This window comes from Syngnathus scovelli, chromosome 3 (genome assembly GCF_024217435.2).
Source record: "Syngnathus scovelli strain Florida chromosome 3, RoL_Ssco_1.2, whole genome shotgun sequence".
NCBI classification, from domain to species: domain Eukaryota; kingdom Metazoa; phylum Chordata; class Actinopteri; order Syngnathiformes; family Syngnathidae; genus Syngnathus; species Syngnathus scovelli.
This window is the reverse complement of record NC_090849.1, coordinates 16,276,409-16,295,435: the sequence shown is the minus strand read 5'-3', so window position 1 is coordinate 16,295,435 and position 19,027 is coordinate 16,276,409. Positions and strand designations below refer to the sequence as shown.

General features: G+C 43.2%; 1 protein-coding gene across 1 annotated transcript; it reads left to right on the top strand.

The window, feature by feature from the left end:
- Positions 1–600: 600 nt before the first annotated feature.
- Positions 601–18,684, top strand: gas2l1 (growth arrest-specific 2 like 1). Its single transcript, XM_049716733.2, has 5 exons — positions 601–1,980; positions 8,927–9,034; positions 12,720–12,816; positions 13,314–13,614; positions 14,958–18,684. The coding sequence occupies exons 1-5, from the start codon at positions 1,279–1,281 to the stop codon at positions 16,852–16,854; spliced, it is 3,105 nt and encodes a 1,034-aa protein (XP_049572690.1). The 5' UTR covers positions 601–1,278; the 3' UTR covers positions 16,855–18,684.
- Positions 18,685–19,027: the final 343 nt, after the last annotated feature.

Here is a 19,027-nt window from a genome sequence, read left to right as displayed (position 1 = left end):
AGCTCAAGCTCCACTGAAGACACACAATCTTTATTGAAGGTCATACAGCTTGAGGAGAATTCCTGCAAGATGACAGTCCCATGATCTTGAGAGCCTCAGTGTCATACAAAGACTTCATTTTGGCAAAAAATAAAACCACTGTTTACTGTGCAGTATTTAAAAAGAAATTGCTCATATATTGTCACAATGTATCATGTTGATAGCCGGATAATAATAATAGTCAGATGTGTCTAATTTGGGTTACTTACTGCTTTTTAAATGATAAATTTAGCAGTCTAGAAGCAATTTGAAGCACAAACACTAAAGAATGATGCAAAAAAATTGTCAAAGTGCACATGCAGTTACTTTCCAAACACCCTGTACAAATATTTGGTGTTTTATGTTGTTACATATAAAAGGCAACGCAGGTTGGGGCCTGGAATGTTTGTGTGGGGTTTGCACGTTTTTCCTCATACTTGGTTGTGTTGTGTAGCATACGTGATGACGTCAGTCCGTTTTGTCTTTTAAGATGAAATGCAATGACGTTTAGTCTTTTATCACTGATTTTGAATATGCGGGGAATGTCGAAACTGTAGTTCAGTTCAGTTGACAGGCATTTTATCTCAGAGATGCTACGCGTTTTGTTCATTGAATTGGATATCCAGCAAGAGAAGGCGTAAAATGTATCTTTTCTGATCGCGTTCTATTTGTGTCTGAAAGTAATTTGAAGTTGTTGCAAGGCTTCTATTGGTTGACGCATGACCCGGTGACTATGGGGTTAAGTTCTCCTCCTCCTCCTTCCCCAGTTGATCCACATAATGGGATGTGCCACCGCGTCGCTCGGCTGCCTTAAGCCCCGCGGCAGGTCAACATCTTGAACGCAGGAGGCGGCGCGGCATGGGCCGAGTTTCTCCGTGGCAGTGCGTTGGCTCGCTGCCGCTCAGAGGTGCTGATTTGATCTTGAAGGAGACAAACACGCGGCCACACGTGGATGATTGCGGGCCATCAGGATCCGGCGGCCAGGGGGCGCGTTGACTGTTGGGAACAAGAAAACGGTCTTCGCTCGCCGAGACCTAACTGCAACACGCATCCACGCGCCACGGCCGCGGCCACTTCGCATCCCGTTATGCCCGTGACAGCGGCACAAAGACTGGCCTCCACTAACCGCACATGCACTACGGCATGGGTGCGTCCACACGCTTACTGCGCTTTATTTTGCAGATGAGGATTTGGAACGCGGTTGCGCAATGAGGCGATCTGGAATCAAGTAAGACTTTTATTGATACATAATCCGACAATATGGCCGATCAAAGCAATATCCAGTCCGCCGCCTCCAAGAGCATCCGGCCCTTTAAATCCAGTGAAGAGTACCTGTACGCCATGAAGGAGGACCTGGCGGAATGGCTGAACACTCTTTACGACCTGGACCTGAGCGCGGAAACCTTCATGGATGGCCTGGAGACGGGCTGCGCCTTGTGTCGGCACGCCAACAACGTCAACCGAGCCGCCCAAGACTTCCAGCTGGAGTACCCTGAGGCGGCCCAATCCATGAAGCTGCCCCGCAAAGACGTTGTCTTCCAGTCTCGCAACGTCAGTGCGGGTTCATTCTTGGCTCGGGACAACGTGTCCAATTTCATCAGCTGGTGTCGCCGGGAGCTGTGGATCAAAGACGTGCTCATGTTTGAAACCAACGACCTGGTGGAAAGATGCAACGAGAAGAATTTCGTCTTGTGTCTGCTTGAGGTGGCGCGTCGCGGCGCCAAGTTCGGCATGTTGGCCCCAATGCTCATCCAGCTGGAGGAGGAGATCGAAGAGGAGATCCGAGACCAGCAGGGTGGCCTGCAGATGGACCCCGGAGAGCCACCAGAGGTGCAGAGCCCACCCGGCAGGTGCTTCGGACGCAGGGAGAGCAACCACAGTGTGGAAGACGAGCCTGAGCCGGAACCTTTCGTGTGGCCCCAGAAGAGAGTTTTGTGTGACATGAGAAATTTGGATGAGTTGGTAAGTCATTCTCACTCACCCACTTATGCCTAACAGACATGCACACACATGTCAGAAGTTTGAAGTCTATATTGTGTCCTCCTCAACTGACATGTGACTACTGCAACTGGTTGTTGTTGGTTAAGAACATTTGGATCACTGTTTTTGTAGACAAGTGCACATGTGCTCAGTGTAAAAAAACAATACAGTGGGGGCAAGTCTAGTTTACCGTGTTTTCTGGGTGGGCGTGCTGTCAGACTTTTTTTTTTTTTTTAATTACATGGTGCAAGCAGTCAGATTCTGCTCTTCACTGATATGTGTGATGGATATCATCGTATTTCATTCATACATATGAGATCAGCATGCATCCAACCCTCTCTCTGTAGAAATTATTATTATTATTATCAGAAATGTATTTTAAAAGGCACTCTAGCTGCGGCACAACGCGTAATCGAGGTAGAAGGGGGTCTCCAAGTTCCCACGCACCTCTTTGCTGAAATAAATGGGAATGAGGGGAGGTGCCTCCCTTTGATGACAAATAAATTTACTGTCTTCCTTCCCACAACGGCGCAAACGCCCCTTTCTACCTGTGCCCATGCACCAAAATACCAAAAACATTCAGTTTGTTTGACTCATTGTTACTCATTTCTGATATCAAGTCTGTACATGGCCCAGTCAGACTTACTGTCTGAATATTATGGAGCAAGTAAAGTGAAGTAAATTTTATATTTAGATATCATATAGCCATAAACATAGAGTTAATACAAGAAAAACAGTTCAGTCTTATTGCAATGCCTACCAAAACAAATGGACTTACGTTTTTGTGACGCATTCCACAATTTGGGGCAACTAACTGTACAGCTATACCTTTTAATTTTTAGTCTCGTGCAGAGGATAGTGACCCCCCCCCCCCCAAATAAATAAATAAATAATAAATAATAGTTGTACCTCCTATTTAGAAGCAGACAAAACACATTTTAAGTTTACTCCTTGTCAAGAGCTGAGAAGAAAATGACCATATGTAGAAATACTGAGTCCGGTATCAATGTACCTGTACCTAATGTCGTGTCCAGTCAAGTTTTTCTCCCACACCCGTGTTGCAAAAGAAATTCGGGACAAGTGGAGCGTATCCAAGCACGTTAAGGTAGCACGTCAGTGTTTTTTGTGTTAGGGTTGTGTGAGAGGCGCATTGCATTCCTTCTAACCTGAAGAGTTAAACTCACGCAAGACAGATCTGGTCAAAGTTCATTTGAATGACATTTCTTGTCATTAGAGTGTCAAGGCAGCTTTTTAATCATCTCTGCCATATTCTGTGCCACTCGCAAATCAGGAAGTTTGTGCGTTTTTATGTCCAACTATTTCCCCGTAGCCAACACATACAGTATTTGTTTGCTTTGATGGCATTTTCCTTCCTGTTATTGTGGTGAAACTTATTGACCTCTTGCCAGGGCACGCACATGAGATAGGCAAAGATCTCGTCAGAGGCGAAGCTAATGAGCGGGGCAGTCTGAGCAGCAGCACACACGCTCGAGGGTGAAGTTAATGTTTGCACGTTGATGAGCTGAACAATGTGGCTCTTTGACACTAAAAAAGATGACAGAGCAGAGAAGAGCATTTGAGGGAAGAAGTAGGGGGCTCTGTCGGCAGTCACGCTGGTCAGACAGCAGAGCAGAGCGCTCCTGACGTGGCCTCTGTGGATAGACTTTGTAAATTTGCGGAGGAGGATGTGTCCAGACTGGCTACACACTCATATGACTTCGGATTATACAATGACACTAATTTTAGGACAAATGTTCCCTGTCTTTCTTATTTTGTTATTCAAGCAGAGACTTTTTGGAGGATGTTGAAGAGTTTGGCTTGTTTCGCCTGGTTGCTTTCACAGAAGCACATATTCATTTGTTTTAATTATATTCTCATTTTTGTTTACCTACTTGAGGCCATTTGTTTAGTCAAATGTAAAGACAGTCATGGAAGTTGGGTGTGGACGAAAATAACCGGTCCTAACTTAAGGGGTTACACACACTTGTCTATTGTTGTGTAAACATTCCTGAAGTGTGTTTGAAATACAAACCAACCATTTCTTGTTTTGATGGGCTCACAAATTTATCCTCCAGATTATTTGGGGGCTTTTTTTTGTATTTCTATTAAAAGTCACAGCCTGACTGGAGATTAGTCTTCCTTAATTAACTGGAAATCTCATTGTGATTAGTCACGTCCGTCAGAGAAGGGAAAGTTGCAGGGTTTAATTTTATTGGCCCACAGATGTTGTAGCACATTGTGTGACTTGTGCTTTTCACCATGCAGCGTTTCCACATCATGCAGTATAGCTCGCAGTTGACTCCTTCCTTAATGACTTCCTTTTGTTTCCCTTTTGTCATTGATTTCTAATAATGCAGCATTGCTTGACCGACTCGCAAAGCAGCTCTCTATTAATATCTGCAATCGCTACCATTGGGTTATTGATTCCCAGAGAGAGAGAAACCAAAACAATTGTATCACAATTAAAGTAAATAAGTATGCAGTTGTCCTATTTTCCATAATAATAATCGTTCCAGCTACTTAAATGTCCTGAAAGCAAACAGCATGGTGTCATGTTTGCAAAGCTAGGCCATGTCCGGTTTACTTTCCTGGTCCTTGCTACTCACCCATTTCCAGCATTGTTGTCCTGCGGTGCTACGCCGACGCCTTTGCCCTTACTCATCTCACCGTGAGACGGCTTTGCCCTTAAAGTTAAGGAAGTAACCAAGCACTCGTTTCCTTCATCAAAACTTGAGTCAGTGGCATGTGCGTCAATAGTTCTGCAAAGGCAATACGAGTGACATCATTCCTCCTTGACATTGTCCTCAGTCTATATGTCTGATGTTTAGCCTCTGCTTTAGAGGATTTGATCATATCGCCACTAGAGAGGGATTATGAGAGTGACTCCAAGTTCATATACATTCCACAATATGCATTTCTGGCTGATATATTTTCTAGGTTGCTGTTAGGCCTTGAGCTACTCATATAGGGCAGTGCAACAACGCTTCTATACTGCAATCAGAAACATCTGCTGTGTATATAATCTGAAGACAAAACGCCGTCTTTTTTCCCATATTTCCAACTGGTTCATCTTTTTCCTCACCCGCGACTTGAGCAGGACTGGTTGTTCCCATCCCCCACCTCTTCTTGCCAAATAAGAAACAGTACAGTCTGTCTTGTGGTAAATGAATAGAGTGCCACTACTGACAGCACCCCTAACTAAATGCTGTCATTTCAATCAAAGTCTTTGTTTGGATGGAGATCGGAGCAGAGGTCGAGGCGAAGATGAGGGAATACGTATACAGCGTAGACCTTCATTTAACACATGCTCCAGCTCATGCATTGATGAAATGCCAAAACAAAAAGCACGGCAGACAAAAGAGCGGATGCCCGGAGTGACTTTACTGTACACTCGGTTAAACCTGACTGCAGTGGATGCTGCTCTGAGAGCAGAGAGCTACAGTAGAGCGCAGGAAAAGTAGGTCATTCCTGCCTTGCATTGGCTGACACGCTTTGCTGAGAGAGCGTCGCATCACTCACTGCTCCCGTCTCCTTTGTCACATGGCTGCAAGGTGTCACCCGTTTCAGGTCGGGGACTTTGCACAGGGTCCAATGTGTCCATCGTCCTGGCTGTGAGAAACAACTGACTCTATTGGCATGTCATCTGTTTTATGGCTCCTTCTAAAGCAATTTCAAATCAGCTGCTTGTCCGCATGATCTGTTTTTTAATTGCGTGTTTGTCTGAGCGGGCTTCAGTCCAATGTGTGGTTATTTTTTGCACCTGCCTGCAGCGTCTTCAAGTAGGTCTCAGGTGGCCACTGCACAGAATGAAACCATTGATTCCTCCAGTTTAACTTTAACTGTCGATTTTCCAGGAATGTTGAAAAATAAATAGTCAGCCATCACGTGATTGTTATGTCTTCAATGCTTAATCATTTTAGCTTGGATAAGGTCACGCTACAGCTAACAGAGGATAGTCAGTTGCGCAACATTCAAACACATTCCCTAACGTGTTGCTTTGGGGTTGGACGTGCCTGTTAAACTAGCTATGTTCTGCGATAAACACCATATTTTCAATCAAGCGTGTACATGTTACAAAATCACAATTTATGTTACTGTAATTATTATTAATTGCTTTACAAATTAAGCTGTAGTAAAAAAAATAATGGAGCTAAGGTAAGATCTAAATAGGTGATTTCTCCTTTATGTAGCATTATAGCCAGAATTATGCATCATGGGAAACCTTTCAATCTAACGTATTATGCTTTTTTGGTTAGACCACTGTGAAGTAGATTTGGCATGGTTTCTAGGTATGAATTTCCATTCATGACCGAAGCTCATATATTATAATCCTTTTCATTGTGTAAAAGTGCCATATCATCACAATCTTAATTCCCTTTGAAAACATGGTGTGTTCTCTTCCTTCTTGTGATTGACTCACAGACATCAAATAATGGAAATGCCTCCTGTAAATTCCTGTCTTGGGAGTTTCTATAATCTCCATCTTTTTATCATTGAAGTTTGGTAATAATTATCTCTTGTATAACAATCCTGTAATGAGCCCATCCGTGTGCTTGCACGCAAGCACACCTTATGTCTGTTAAAAAGCACTAAACCAACATAAATTGTTATTTGTACAAAACTTTCAGAGCCGAGTCATACATGTGAAGAAAACGAGGACTAGCATGCAAAATCTTGATCCCTTCCCCTCCCATTTCCCCTGTTCGCCGTCCCTGAGGGGGAAGGCTCAGCCCTCCGTATCAGTCCATCTCTGCCACGAATGCTCCTTCATGTGTTTGCAGGTCAGGAAGGCATGGAATGAAGACGTTTTGACTCACACTGTGCAGATATGACTCCGTCACAGATATTACATGTTATTCCAGTTCAACCAAAACCAAAGTGGCTATCTTCGTAAAAAGAAAGTTGTCCCTCCGTTTATGCATCTATCATTCATTCCTATTGCGAGGTATGTTGTGGATCACTCCGTTTTTCTCCCGCTTGGAACATCTGCAGATCCGACTCCAAGCATCTCATGTGACCAGCATTCATTTATAATTCATCCATCAGTTTTTCACCGCCTTCAGGCCCCTCTTCCTAATATTTCCCGACTGACCTTGTCTTTCTCCTCCCCCTCTATCTGGTTGTGGATGTGTAAGACGTGTGCGCCTTGTGTGTGCCTGTGTTGTCGATACAGCAACGGCTTGGGAAGAGCACACATTTCATTTTAAGAGAAAAACACACGGCCGAGGCTTCAGCTTCAAGATATGTGACCTCATGAAGCTGAACAGCTGAGAGCAAAGAATGAAAAAAATATGGCAAACTGAACCATTGTAAAGGGAAGGCGCTGTGTGTGTGTGTGTGTGTGTGTGTGTGTGTATGTGTGTGTGTGTATTTGCCTCTCTGTGTCTGTTTCCATGGAAATGGTTCCATTAACTCACAGGCTGGGGTTTTTCCAAACAGGGCGACTCGCATATTGAGAATCGCAGTGACAGAGCAGACAGAAAGAGGGCAGGCGCATGCACACACTGTAGCAATGTAAGCAAACAAAGCACAGCGGGTGTAAAGGTGACTGGGCCAGGTGGGAGGCTGCATGCCAGCTGTGATTCCACCCTAGTCGTAATTCCCACGAGGCCTCCCCCTAAAGGAACCGAGAATTTTAGCAACACACTAGATGAAGGCTGCACTTCATTTATCACTGCTGCAGCATTGTAGCATCTGAATCACATTATATTGCAATAATTGGCTCTTATTTCAAAACATTGCCAAGTTGGAATGCAAAGGCCCTCATATCTTACTACTACTACACTGTAAAAAATGCACAATTTGTATTTTGGGGAGAGAAAAGGGTAAATCCTCAAATCTAGCCATAATAAAGCCAGCAAGTTGTTTGCTCCAAAACAATTTAGCTGAGTTGTTTTTTTTTATTTCTATTTAAGTTGGGAGACAAAACAGGCAACAATCAGCTCCGGAAACTCTTCCCTGTTTGTTGTGAAACGTGGAAAAGTCAAGTTTCTCAACAGCTAAACCTAAATTAATTTTATCGAATGTTGAAAGTTTGTTTGCTTGAAATATTGAGCACACTCAACTTCTTTGTTTTTGGAGTGTTCTTTTTACTTGTCACACTTGTTACTTCTGAGAATAAATAAATGCTGCATGTCACTCTGCTCATCCCACATCACCTCGCTCATCAAATTATATCCACATGGAATTTTGTTGGATTGACTCGCATCATTACCATTATAAGTTATTGCATCTTTCATCAACTGTGCTCAAGTATTTATGCACTGTAAGTTTTTTTCCGTCACACATTTAGAGAAAAGTTTCTTTGCTTGCTTTATGTTCTGTAAGCCAACAAGATCCGGCACACTTGTTTGAGACAGATGCCAAGAACAACATGTGAGTTGTCCAATCATGTGAGAGCCCTGGGCTGTGTAGCACAGGCGGATCTCACTCCACCCTGCAGTCGTGTCTGACTCCAGTTGCCTAATAAGCAGCCCCAACCACAGCAAGGGCGCTGGCTCGTGATCACAATTCAAAATCCAGCTGGCGGGGCTGGCTTGCTGACATCATCACCACCACCCCCTCTGCTACCGCGCTGGTTTGTGGGCTCCTTCCCTGCCATCGCTCAAAACAGCAACAGGGTCACATAGGACACAGCGTATTCACTGGCATATCTGCGTTGTTGTTTTTTTTTAACTCAAATGATGTTCAGAAATTAGGCAGGAAGTGCTTAAAGGGGTGAGGCACTCGATCACCTGGCAAGAGTGGAGTTGGCAGGAAAATGACGCACATCCCAAACTTATTGTATCTGTGACACTTTTCTCTGCAAAGGTCATAAGTACAGATACGTGACTAAGCATGACCTCATATTAACTTTCCAGACATTTGGGGACAGGAAGAGGTTCACGGAGTTCTAACGTGTGTGTGTGTTGCGTTTTGTTCCTTTCAGGTTCGTGAGATTCTGGGCCGGTGTTCCTGTCCAGCTCAGTTTCCTATGATCAAGGTGTCGGAAGGAAAGTACAAAGTGGGGGACTCCAGTGCACTAATCTTCATAAGGGTATGTCGGTCAACCTTTGTCTTCTTCAAGTCTAATTATATTTAATTGTATGTTACAGTCAAAAACGTGACTGCGGTGTAATTGCTTTAAATTGAACTTTGATCTCTTTTGGAGCACACGTTCTGCATGGAGTAGAAGCTTCAAGTCACTGCGAAATATGATGTAATCAACTGGATTTATCCTGTAGTTTGCCATTATTACTATGTTCTTTTGAGGTCTGCTGGAGTTGCATCATAGCATATGGTGAGAGCTTATAAATCAAGCTCAATGTAGGAGGGATGACAGAGGGCTGTCTCAGCATGTGAAGAGCTCAGATTTGTATTCTTTTTTTGAACGTCACATTCTGAACGAGTCATCGCAGAACAGTGGAAAAGTCTGAGGACAAGCACAGTCTACTCCAAGATGCCGATTCACCTCCGATGTGGTCACATTTAGAAAGAAACCGGTTTTCCAGTAAGGAACAATAGAAATTTAATTTCTCTGTTCATGTTGAAGATATCCACAATCTAAAACCCTTTTCAAATGACATTTCACTGTTCTAAACTGTCATACAAATGAAAAAAGTAGCATAATAATCTTTATAAAACAAAAACTAAATCAATCTCACACTTGGATGACGTATGACTGAGTCAGCCCTAGTGGGAAGGAAGGCCTTCTTGATTCAGATGACTTCATGCATGCACATGCAATTATTACTCACTTAGAATTGCACTCACAAAAGTGTAACAATAAACAAACCACTCGCTCAAATCCAATTTTATTCATAAAGCACTTTAAAGACAATATCTTGTACATTATTGCAAAGTACAAATCAAACACAAGACAGTTGAAGATAACAGTTTAATTAAAAAAACATTAATAAAGTCAACCATAATAAAAACAAATGACCCTAATACAAGAACAGAGTTTAATTTATTGTCAATTTAATCATGTTCCAAGTTTCTTTCTACACTACTAAACTTTACTGCTAAATTGCATTGAATTTTGAATTTAAATTTTGAGGTTCCACGGTATGCATAGCAGAATTGGGATTGCACTGTGTTGACTGTTTTGAGAGTATTTATCTGGCCCACTCCCAGAACTGCACTTTTTCCCAGTGAGACACAAATAGAGCTTTTGGTCATTTCCTGCATTGGCCTTTATCTCGGCAGTATTTTGTGTCCGTTTCAGATTAGGAGTTGCCACTATACCCGCATCAAGCCTCACAGGACTGGGTGGGGAGACTGCGGGGCAGTATTGATTCGCTCTCGCTTACCTAAATGGCGCCCCTGTCAGATTAATGGCCTCTTTGAACGCTATAGCAAATTGTGAGCATTTACAGTCTAGATCTGCCATACTGTCAATGTCGATACACATTTCACTGAGTGCTCCACCATGTCAATATATAGTGGAATTGCATGAATTAAAAGTAGCGTCTCTTAGTGCGTTTAAGGTAGTAAAAACCGAAATGATGATCTTTGTAAGAACAGAATAATTCGTTAGATCTCATCATACCATTCAAAATTAACTATCATTGTGGGTGGTTGTGTCTTTTATGGGTTTGCTGTGTTGCCACTTTTTACTCACAAGTGCATTGTCGGGGTGTGCACGTGAGTGTGTGTGCTCATCTGCCATTCTGGGAGTGTTTTTCACTTGTCAGATTAGTTCTCTTCTTCCCACTGTCTCCACCCGCCCGCTCCTGGTTCCTCTCTGAGGATGGCAGTAATTATGCATATGCCCGAACAGCCATACAAGTGTGGCCAACACGCCTCTTTGATTCTACTGAGCAGAGGAAGCTGCGGCCGACTTGAATGCCAAAAAAAACAAAAAACTATTCAGCAGCTAAAGCTTTGTCAAGGGTGTTGAGGCTAAACAAGGCCACGAAATAGATAAAGCAATTGATCCATTCCTACGGAGGGCTAGCTCATTATGTTTCTTTTCCTGAAGGGAGGCCACTTTTACTAAGAAAGGAATGCTTTCATGGATATAGGATCTGATCAATGAAACATGAGAGGAAATTGCTTCAACACCTGCATTTATTAAAATGCTGTTGCCATAGAAACAGGGATCGAGTGTCTCTCGGCTCAGCAGCTGAGCCAGCAATGAAGAGTGGAAGATGGTCCTTGAGCATCTTTTAAGCCATCTTGTGGGATCCGGAAATAAATATATGATGTAAAATTGATGATGTAATAAAATGAAACAAAGATTATGATTGTATAGTTTGCAACTATAACCCCAAGACAAAATGGAGTGCGTTGTTGAATAATGTAATAGATGCTTTGGCATGGGACACTGTAAATCTGCTCAGATACTGGTTTCATATCGACTCACTGTTGCATCATTCAGTCTCTGTAATCATTTGGCTTTCTTTTTTTTTCTGGCACTTTAGTATTAAGTGATCCGTACTGTTTCATTTTATGGCTCACTTTATGGAAAGATAATGCACCCTGTATTATCTTCCCACAAAAAAATGACATCACTTTAAATACGATTATCTGCGGACATACTGTACATGTACAAGGCAAACAAAATTAAATAAATGATCAAAATTGCCACAACTTATTCATACAATCTTTTTGATTTTATAACTCAATCCACAAAGCCTTGTTCAGGATGTGCACCGCCCAAGACGCAACACAAAATTGAGTAGTGCCATGAGTAGGAGATGTACTAGAGGACACATCAAAAACTGAGAAAGTAATTAAACTTAGGTGTTCGTATCAGACAACCAGTGAAGCTGTCACCAGCCTAAAGCCAGGTCAGTTGAGAGTAAGCAGTTTATGCTCTGATAGAGATAAGCAGATCAGCTGTTTTGACGCATCATCATGCAGGAGGGAATCAGGGTGAGCCAGATGAAGCGACGAGTGGATTGATGACGGCAAACGTATTACAGAGAAGGTGGGGGTTAGACGGAGGCGCGCACCCAGTGTCTGTGCCCTCTCCCCGACCCATTTGGGACCCAGTGATTAGATGCTATACCACGTGTGATGTGCCCAAAATAAATTTTGCACCAGGATAAAAAAAATGGGCTGGGAGACCCAGGTACGACCTTTTCAAAACATGTGGCTGGCAGCGCCTATTACACAACACAAGGCGGGGCGGCGCATCACATCAGGCGGCGTGTGCTGCTTCAGTGGGGACAGCTTCTGCCTGGAGGGTGCGTGGCTCTTTGCTCGATCTTGTGGATGTGTGGGCCTCAGAGAGCAGAGGAGAGTCGGAAGTGACATATCCATGACCCCCTCGCCCTCTGTTATAGGGACACAACACACACACAACCCCCTCCTTTCCCTGCCTCTCTTTCTGACAACTAAATTCCCAGAGAGGACAGCAGGGGGTGAGTTGTTACCATGCTAATTTCACCATGCTACCCTCTGAAGGAATATCAATTGAGCCCAATGCAAAGGGCCAAAATGAAAGTAATGGCTCTTTATTATGCTACCATTTTTTTTAAAACTGAAGAGTTGGCATGGCAATGAATTAATGACAGCAGCTGGGTGTGATGGAGGAGAGAGAAGGAGAGGGCGAAATAAGGGGGCATCTAGGTGTTACGTAACATCTTCGGCAAGCTGTCCCACTTGTAGAATTTGCATATCTATTGACTTGTGCAGCAACACATGAAAACAAATTATGCATTTTATATTGCCATAAATGACCACGTGATTTGTCTACTGAAGCCTTGTTTTCTTTTTTCTTTTCTTCCCCTCAGGTCCTTCGTACCCATGTAATGGTGCGCGTTGGAGGGGGCTGGGACACATTGGAACACTATTTGGACAAGCATGACCCATGTCGCTGTGCTGCCTTTGGTGAGTTTGTTTTTTCCTGTACCAAAAAAGCAACATAGCTCCATTTTGTTTGCTTGAATGCCATCTGATTCAAGGTTATAAACAAATCGTCTGCAATGGGCGAACTGTGTTTAGACAAGGTGTGGACACCGTAAGGGTCAAACGTGAGAGGAAATTCAAGTTGTATCCATTCATTGCTGTCATTCGGCTTTGTGTATACGCCTTTTATTTTGTTTGGACATGAGCCAAGAAATGGAAACTTTCATCCGGGTTTGTAATGGAAAATGTGCTTTAACCTCAACCACTACCTGAAAGAACCCACATTTAATATTGCAATGTCTTTAGAAGCAGGTCCAAACTGTTTATGAAGTGGTGATGTCATGAAGTTCCGTACCGCTGATGCAAGCTGCTATTACTTTTAATCAGCGTTGCATAGTTAACCACCTCAGTCACACTTTTGAAATTCAAAAAGTTGATTTGGTTGTCTTTCTCTTATTAAACCACTTATCCTCTTGCAGCCCATCGGTATCATCAGGCCAAGGCTAGCGGCCAAAATCAGGGAGGCCAGAGTAAGTCCTCAAGCGCACATTCTTCCCGCTCCACAAGTCCTGGTCCACACTGGCGAAACGATGGCATGGCACCTTACAAAACACCCGACAGACGCTCGCTGGAGCCCTCATCCACACCTTGTGCCTCAACCACTTCCACAAGGCCAAGCCACCCTCAGAACTCTTCTGCTCCCGCTGAAACAGAACCTCGTACTGGTCTTCCACGGCCACCCAGAGATCGCTCAGAACCACGACATTTCAACCCACTGAGGTGAGTGTGCGTCTATAAAGTTTGGATTCAAGTGCTTTCATACGAGGTTATCTTTTGCCACTTGTATTCTTGTGTCACCTGGCAGGGCAGACAGAGAAAAGAAATTTACCACAACCAGTGCAAATGCCAGGAAGCAGATTAGACTAGAGCAGATTTATCTAATCTCAGGTGACATTGCCATGATAAAGCTGCCGCAACCGGTCACTCTTCAGCACCTTCTAGTGGAGACCATTCAACAATATGCTCTTCTTTCTAACCACTTGTCACACTTTCTATCGCTGAAGTAAACGTGATGACCTTTTTTGCTCGTGCTTGAATGGAACAAAAAAAAAAAAACAGATGTATTTAAGAAATTACATGTACGTGATTGACTAGTAGTGACAAAGCCAGATTAGCAGCATTGTCCCGTCTGCTGCGTGTACAGACAATGAGCCAGATACATTTGCTTCAATTCATACGTTCCTCATACATCAAGCAAAAGGGCATTGCAAACATAATGATGTGGATATTTTGACATGAAGTCAATATTCTATATTTAGAAATGACATCAAGTAAATGTGATTTCCAGAGCACTTTCAAATTAACTCTGAGTGGGCGTAGGATTCCAGACTAGCAAAATGGTAATTGGCCGACTATCCCTCGACAACTGTCGAAAGCTAACTGGGGAAGTAGGTCAACAGGTGGCCTAGCTTTCTATAACTAATGACCAAGTTTGGACACATGTATGTACATTCATTTGCTATGGATGATTCATTTGGTGGTGGTTTAAAGCAATCATTAATGATACAGTAGGTAGATGTTATATTGAGTGTATTTATATTTACTGAAACACAATAGGTGAGGTGAATTTTTAAGGATAATATTTTTGTTTGTTTCTGCTTTAGATCATGAGCAGGTGAGGCAGAGGCAAAATGGAGATAATGTACAGGATGTGCACAACTCATTTTTTATACAGCTACCTTTACTTACTTGCTTCTCTTAAGTGCACAATAAGAGCAGTGGATAGTCCCACCGGTGCATTACAGTGGAACAGTGCCTAATTGAGAAATAACAGTACTGTGTGTTTAGTTCTAATCCTCCCACTTGTTCTCATCCTGACTGTAATCCCCCCCCCCCTCGGCCGTCACAGCCCACTGTACGGAGAAACACTGAGCCTTGGGTCACTTAGACATTCTCTCATCAATCAGCTTGTCACAAAGCTCTTTTGGTGAACTTTATCAAGTATGTCTTTTGAAAAGTTGCTTCGATGCAGATGTGTTGCTTCCTTGAAAGATGACTCGCGGAAAATAATGATGAAATAAATATGGGTATGTGTTTTTGAATCTGCCTTTCTCATGTTTCAGGAATAGGGAGACAATGTTGCCGGTGACCAGACGTCTCTCTGGAGACAGTGACTCTTCCACAGCGTCCTCCAAAGGAGGAGGAGGAGGACGTCTGTCTCTTAGCGGGACATCACATCGCTCTAGTGAGGAGGTTGTCTTACTTGTCAATCGCAAAGAAGGCAAGCATGTGATTGAGAGGCCCACAAACCTGAGCACACCACGTAGCTCATTGCCCCGTGCACGCAGCCAGTCTCGGGAACGCTCAGCGCTCCCATCCGCGCTGAAACCTAACCCACCTCCAGCATCTGATGGGCTACGACGCGCACGGACGGAAAGGGGCAGATCTCTTGGTAACGATGGTCCCAGAAGGCTACACGCTCCTCGTTCCCAAAGCCAGAGTAGGGTACCTGGCCACGCTCGATCCAGCGAAGCCATAGCAGGACCTGGCGCCGGCCAACCAGCAGAAAGACGAGAGGACTCTCGCAATAAACAAGTGCCCCCGTCGTCTCCCAGACTAGGTGGTGTGTTGTCCAAGAGGCAGTCAGCCTCATGCTCCAACTCACCCATTAAAGGAGTACAAACCAACAACAATAACAGCCCCAGTAAGAAGACAATAACCACTCCCAGACCCCCTCGCATGCCCTCCACGGCAAAAGCCAAACTTCTGCCCCCAGTCACTCCTGGAGGACGACGGTCCCCTCATTCATTGCCCCGGAACTCTCACTACCATGCCGCCCACCCTCCTCGACCGTCCCATGGCACTCGACCAAACGGGCGAGGCCTCAGTAGAACCTGGTCCGGTCTGGACCGCCAGGGTCCTGAGGAGGAAAAACTGGGCTGTGGTTTCCAGATGCTGCCAACCCTGGACCCCCAGAGAGAACAGGACCTGTATCGCAGCTTTGAGGCCGAGTATTTAGCTAACACACAACAAGCCAAAGGAGTGTCGAGAAGAGAAATGGGCCAGCATGGTGCGAGAACCCCTTCGGTACCAGTGCTCACTGATTCTAATGTCACAGATTCTGCTTATTCATCCTCTAACTCCTCCTCGTCCTCCTTGAACGTGGGTGCAAAGCATGGAGCCCTGCCGGACCTCAGGGAGTCCAAAAGGGCTAACCCCTGTCACTTTCCCCTAGAGGACCCCTTGAATTTACTTTACAGACACAACATTGGTCAAGGGGAGGCAGAACACTGGATGGAGCATGGTGGGGGTCTCAAGAAACTCCCAGCCATCTCGAGCAACACGGGGCAGAAAACACACGTTTCTTGTCCCGGAGACAAGCTGATTGACAGGCTGGTCAATCAGGTCGCTCCTCAAACTGTCAACTGTACAAATATGAATGGAGACCATGGGGGACAACAAGATAATGAATGGCACAAAAATCCACAAGGTGATATTCCTCCGAAGGCTCACCAGCCAAACTTACCATATGATGTACAGAATAGTAACGGGAGTGATGACCTCCCACCCCCAGAGGCCTGTGATTGCTCCTACCAGGACTCCTCCAGTGAAAACTCTTCAATGTGCTTGAGTCTAAGCGAATCCCACTCTGAATCTCCCCCGCCCACGTCTCCCCTGGCCAATGGCAACACAAGTGGAGAAGGAATAGTCGCAGTCGCCCCTATTTCAAAACACAAACTTGCAACCAGAATGAGGCCCCGCGTCAACAATGGCCCAGCAAACAACCCCTCCCGCATCCCCACACTTGTCAGTTTCAGAGACGCGCAGGTTCGTGACACACTTTCGCCCTGCCACACGCCACCCCTTTCCCCTCATAACTCCCACCCTGCCACCTGCAACATCTTGCACCAGGCCATTACTGATGTGGTTCATCCTCAACCTTGCTCTCCTGCCATGGGCAACAAGGATCGCACCTTCCCTGGAAAGTCAGGGAGCCTGGACACTGAAGCTTGCATGTAGCACAGAGAGAGCTGTTGGAAATAACACCAGGGGCGGTTGTCCTTACTGTTGACTACTGTGTAAAAAGTATATACATACTTTGGACTGAGCTATAGACTTTTTAATTGCATGTCACTTTGCTTTTATTTTGCACTCTAGCCAAATCATTTATTACCAAAGGAATGGTGTTTAACATGTTTTTTTACTATCAAGGTGTGCTTGGGGAACATTTTGCCTATAATAAGGTGGTTTTGCTTGATATTTAACAGGGCGAAGGAGAGAGAACATATGTGCTGCCATGAACCCCAATGAGGGGTAGGTATGGTTAAGTGCCAGAGATTTTAAAGCTGCATTTTTTCCAAACTCAAAACCTTAGTCAATTTTATTGGCGCCCTCTTGTGGTTTTCCACAGCCTTGCAAGTAAAGCTTTTTATTTTCCCTTACTATAATATCCATGGGTTAGATTGTCTTTGATGCAGTGCAATGGTTTAGTTTATACTTTTTTTTAATAACTGTGTATGGGCCAATGAAGGTTATATTGCTTTGTCGTCATTTTCACTGACAAAAATGTGGAGTTTTCCGCCTCCAACTCAACTACTTACGAACCCACACATGTACAGCTTTCAATTGCATAGTAGTGAATGAATGTGTAAATACATGTTTATGTGCCCACTGAGGAATGTGGGCGCTTTGTATATAAGAATGCATTGAACATAATGTACATATTGGCTGTACTAAGTCCTGGGCTGCCTTAGCTATGCAATATCGGGTGGTGAAATGCCTTGATGGTTCCCTTTGCCTTAAAATATTTTCACAAGTTAGGTTTTGAATGTTTCTTTCAAAAATCACAACACTACATTGCTACCATTAATGGTTAATTAAATTGCAGGAATTGAATAAGAATGTTCAAAACTGAAAGGGCCATTGCCTAGTTTTTGCCCATGGATCCTGTTCAGTTTGACTAAAAAAAAAAAACTAAAGGAAGAATTAAACCTAATAGTTAGGATATAGTCATTCGGTACTAAGTTATATACAAAATTTTATTTTGTAAAAAATATGGAATTGTTGTGTCAGTGCCCTACAGACAAAGCTACAAAATTGTTGAAAAATGGTTCACACACTAGTTCTATTTCATGTCACAATGTTTTTTTGTTTTGTTTTTTGTTTTAACAAACATAATCATCTCCAGAGACATTGCAAGGAATTGATACATTGACTGGGGTTAAAAGGATTGTGCATATGTTTGTGTACATACTGTATGGGTGGGATAAAAGAGGGGTTCATGTTGGTCTTATTTATTTATTTATAAAGTGATGTCTTATTGGACTTGCGTGGCATCCTTGGCCAAGGTACTGTAAATGAAATCTGTCTTGAAAGAAATTAACCAAATAATTGTCCTATCTGTAAAAAAAATTTCATTATTGCTCTACATTGAGTTTTAGTTCAGATTAATTGAAAGACATTTATTAGCAATCGTCACTGTTTCAATCCATTAGTAGGGGTAAGTTTGCAAATATATGCTTGTAACATTCCTAAAAGTTTAAATTGAGAAAATCTTATACATACTTTCATTTGGTTTTGATAGCGGTCTACCTAGTTGGAAAAGTATGACTTTTTCAAAACACTTGTCTAGGTTATCAATCCCAGAAAAAAAGTGGATTATTTAGTCTGCCCCAACCAGCAAAATCTGAATGTCCATAATTTCTTGTTTGCTAATGTTCTCACTTGAATCAATCCATTAAATGCACTAAATTGTGAAACTTTGATGTACAAATGTCAGCAATACTTCATTTTTTTCGAAGGTGAAAATTCTGCTCTTCTAATAAATACTTTCCTTCTGAACTTTATAAACGGGATTGTATTGTTTTTCTTAAAAATGAGGATTATATTGTTCATGTGTGCAAATATTGCAGGATAAAGAGAAAACAAAATGACACGATACCATTAAATACCATTTTAATCATACTATCATGCATAACCACACAATCTGCATTCCCACATTATTGTAATGTAATCGTTCTGTATCGTTACATGCATAATTCACCACTTGTGGGTCAGAAAATAAAACATTGAGTTGTGTACTTAAAACGTATTTTGAACTCAAGGTCAATAGCCCTTTCCCAGGTTGGCCTCATCCAGTTACAAAGAAACTAATCATCAAAAGGGCACCAGAAAATTAAGACAAATAAAGATT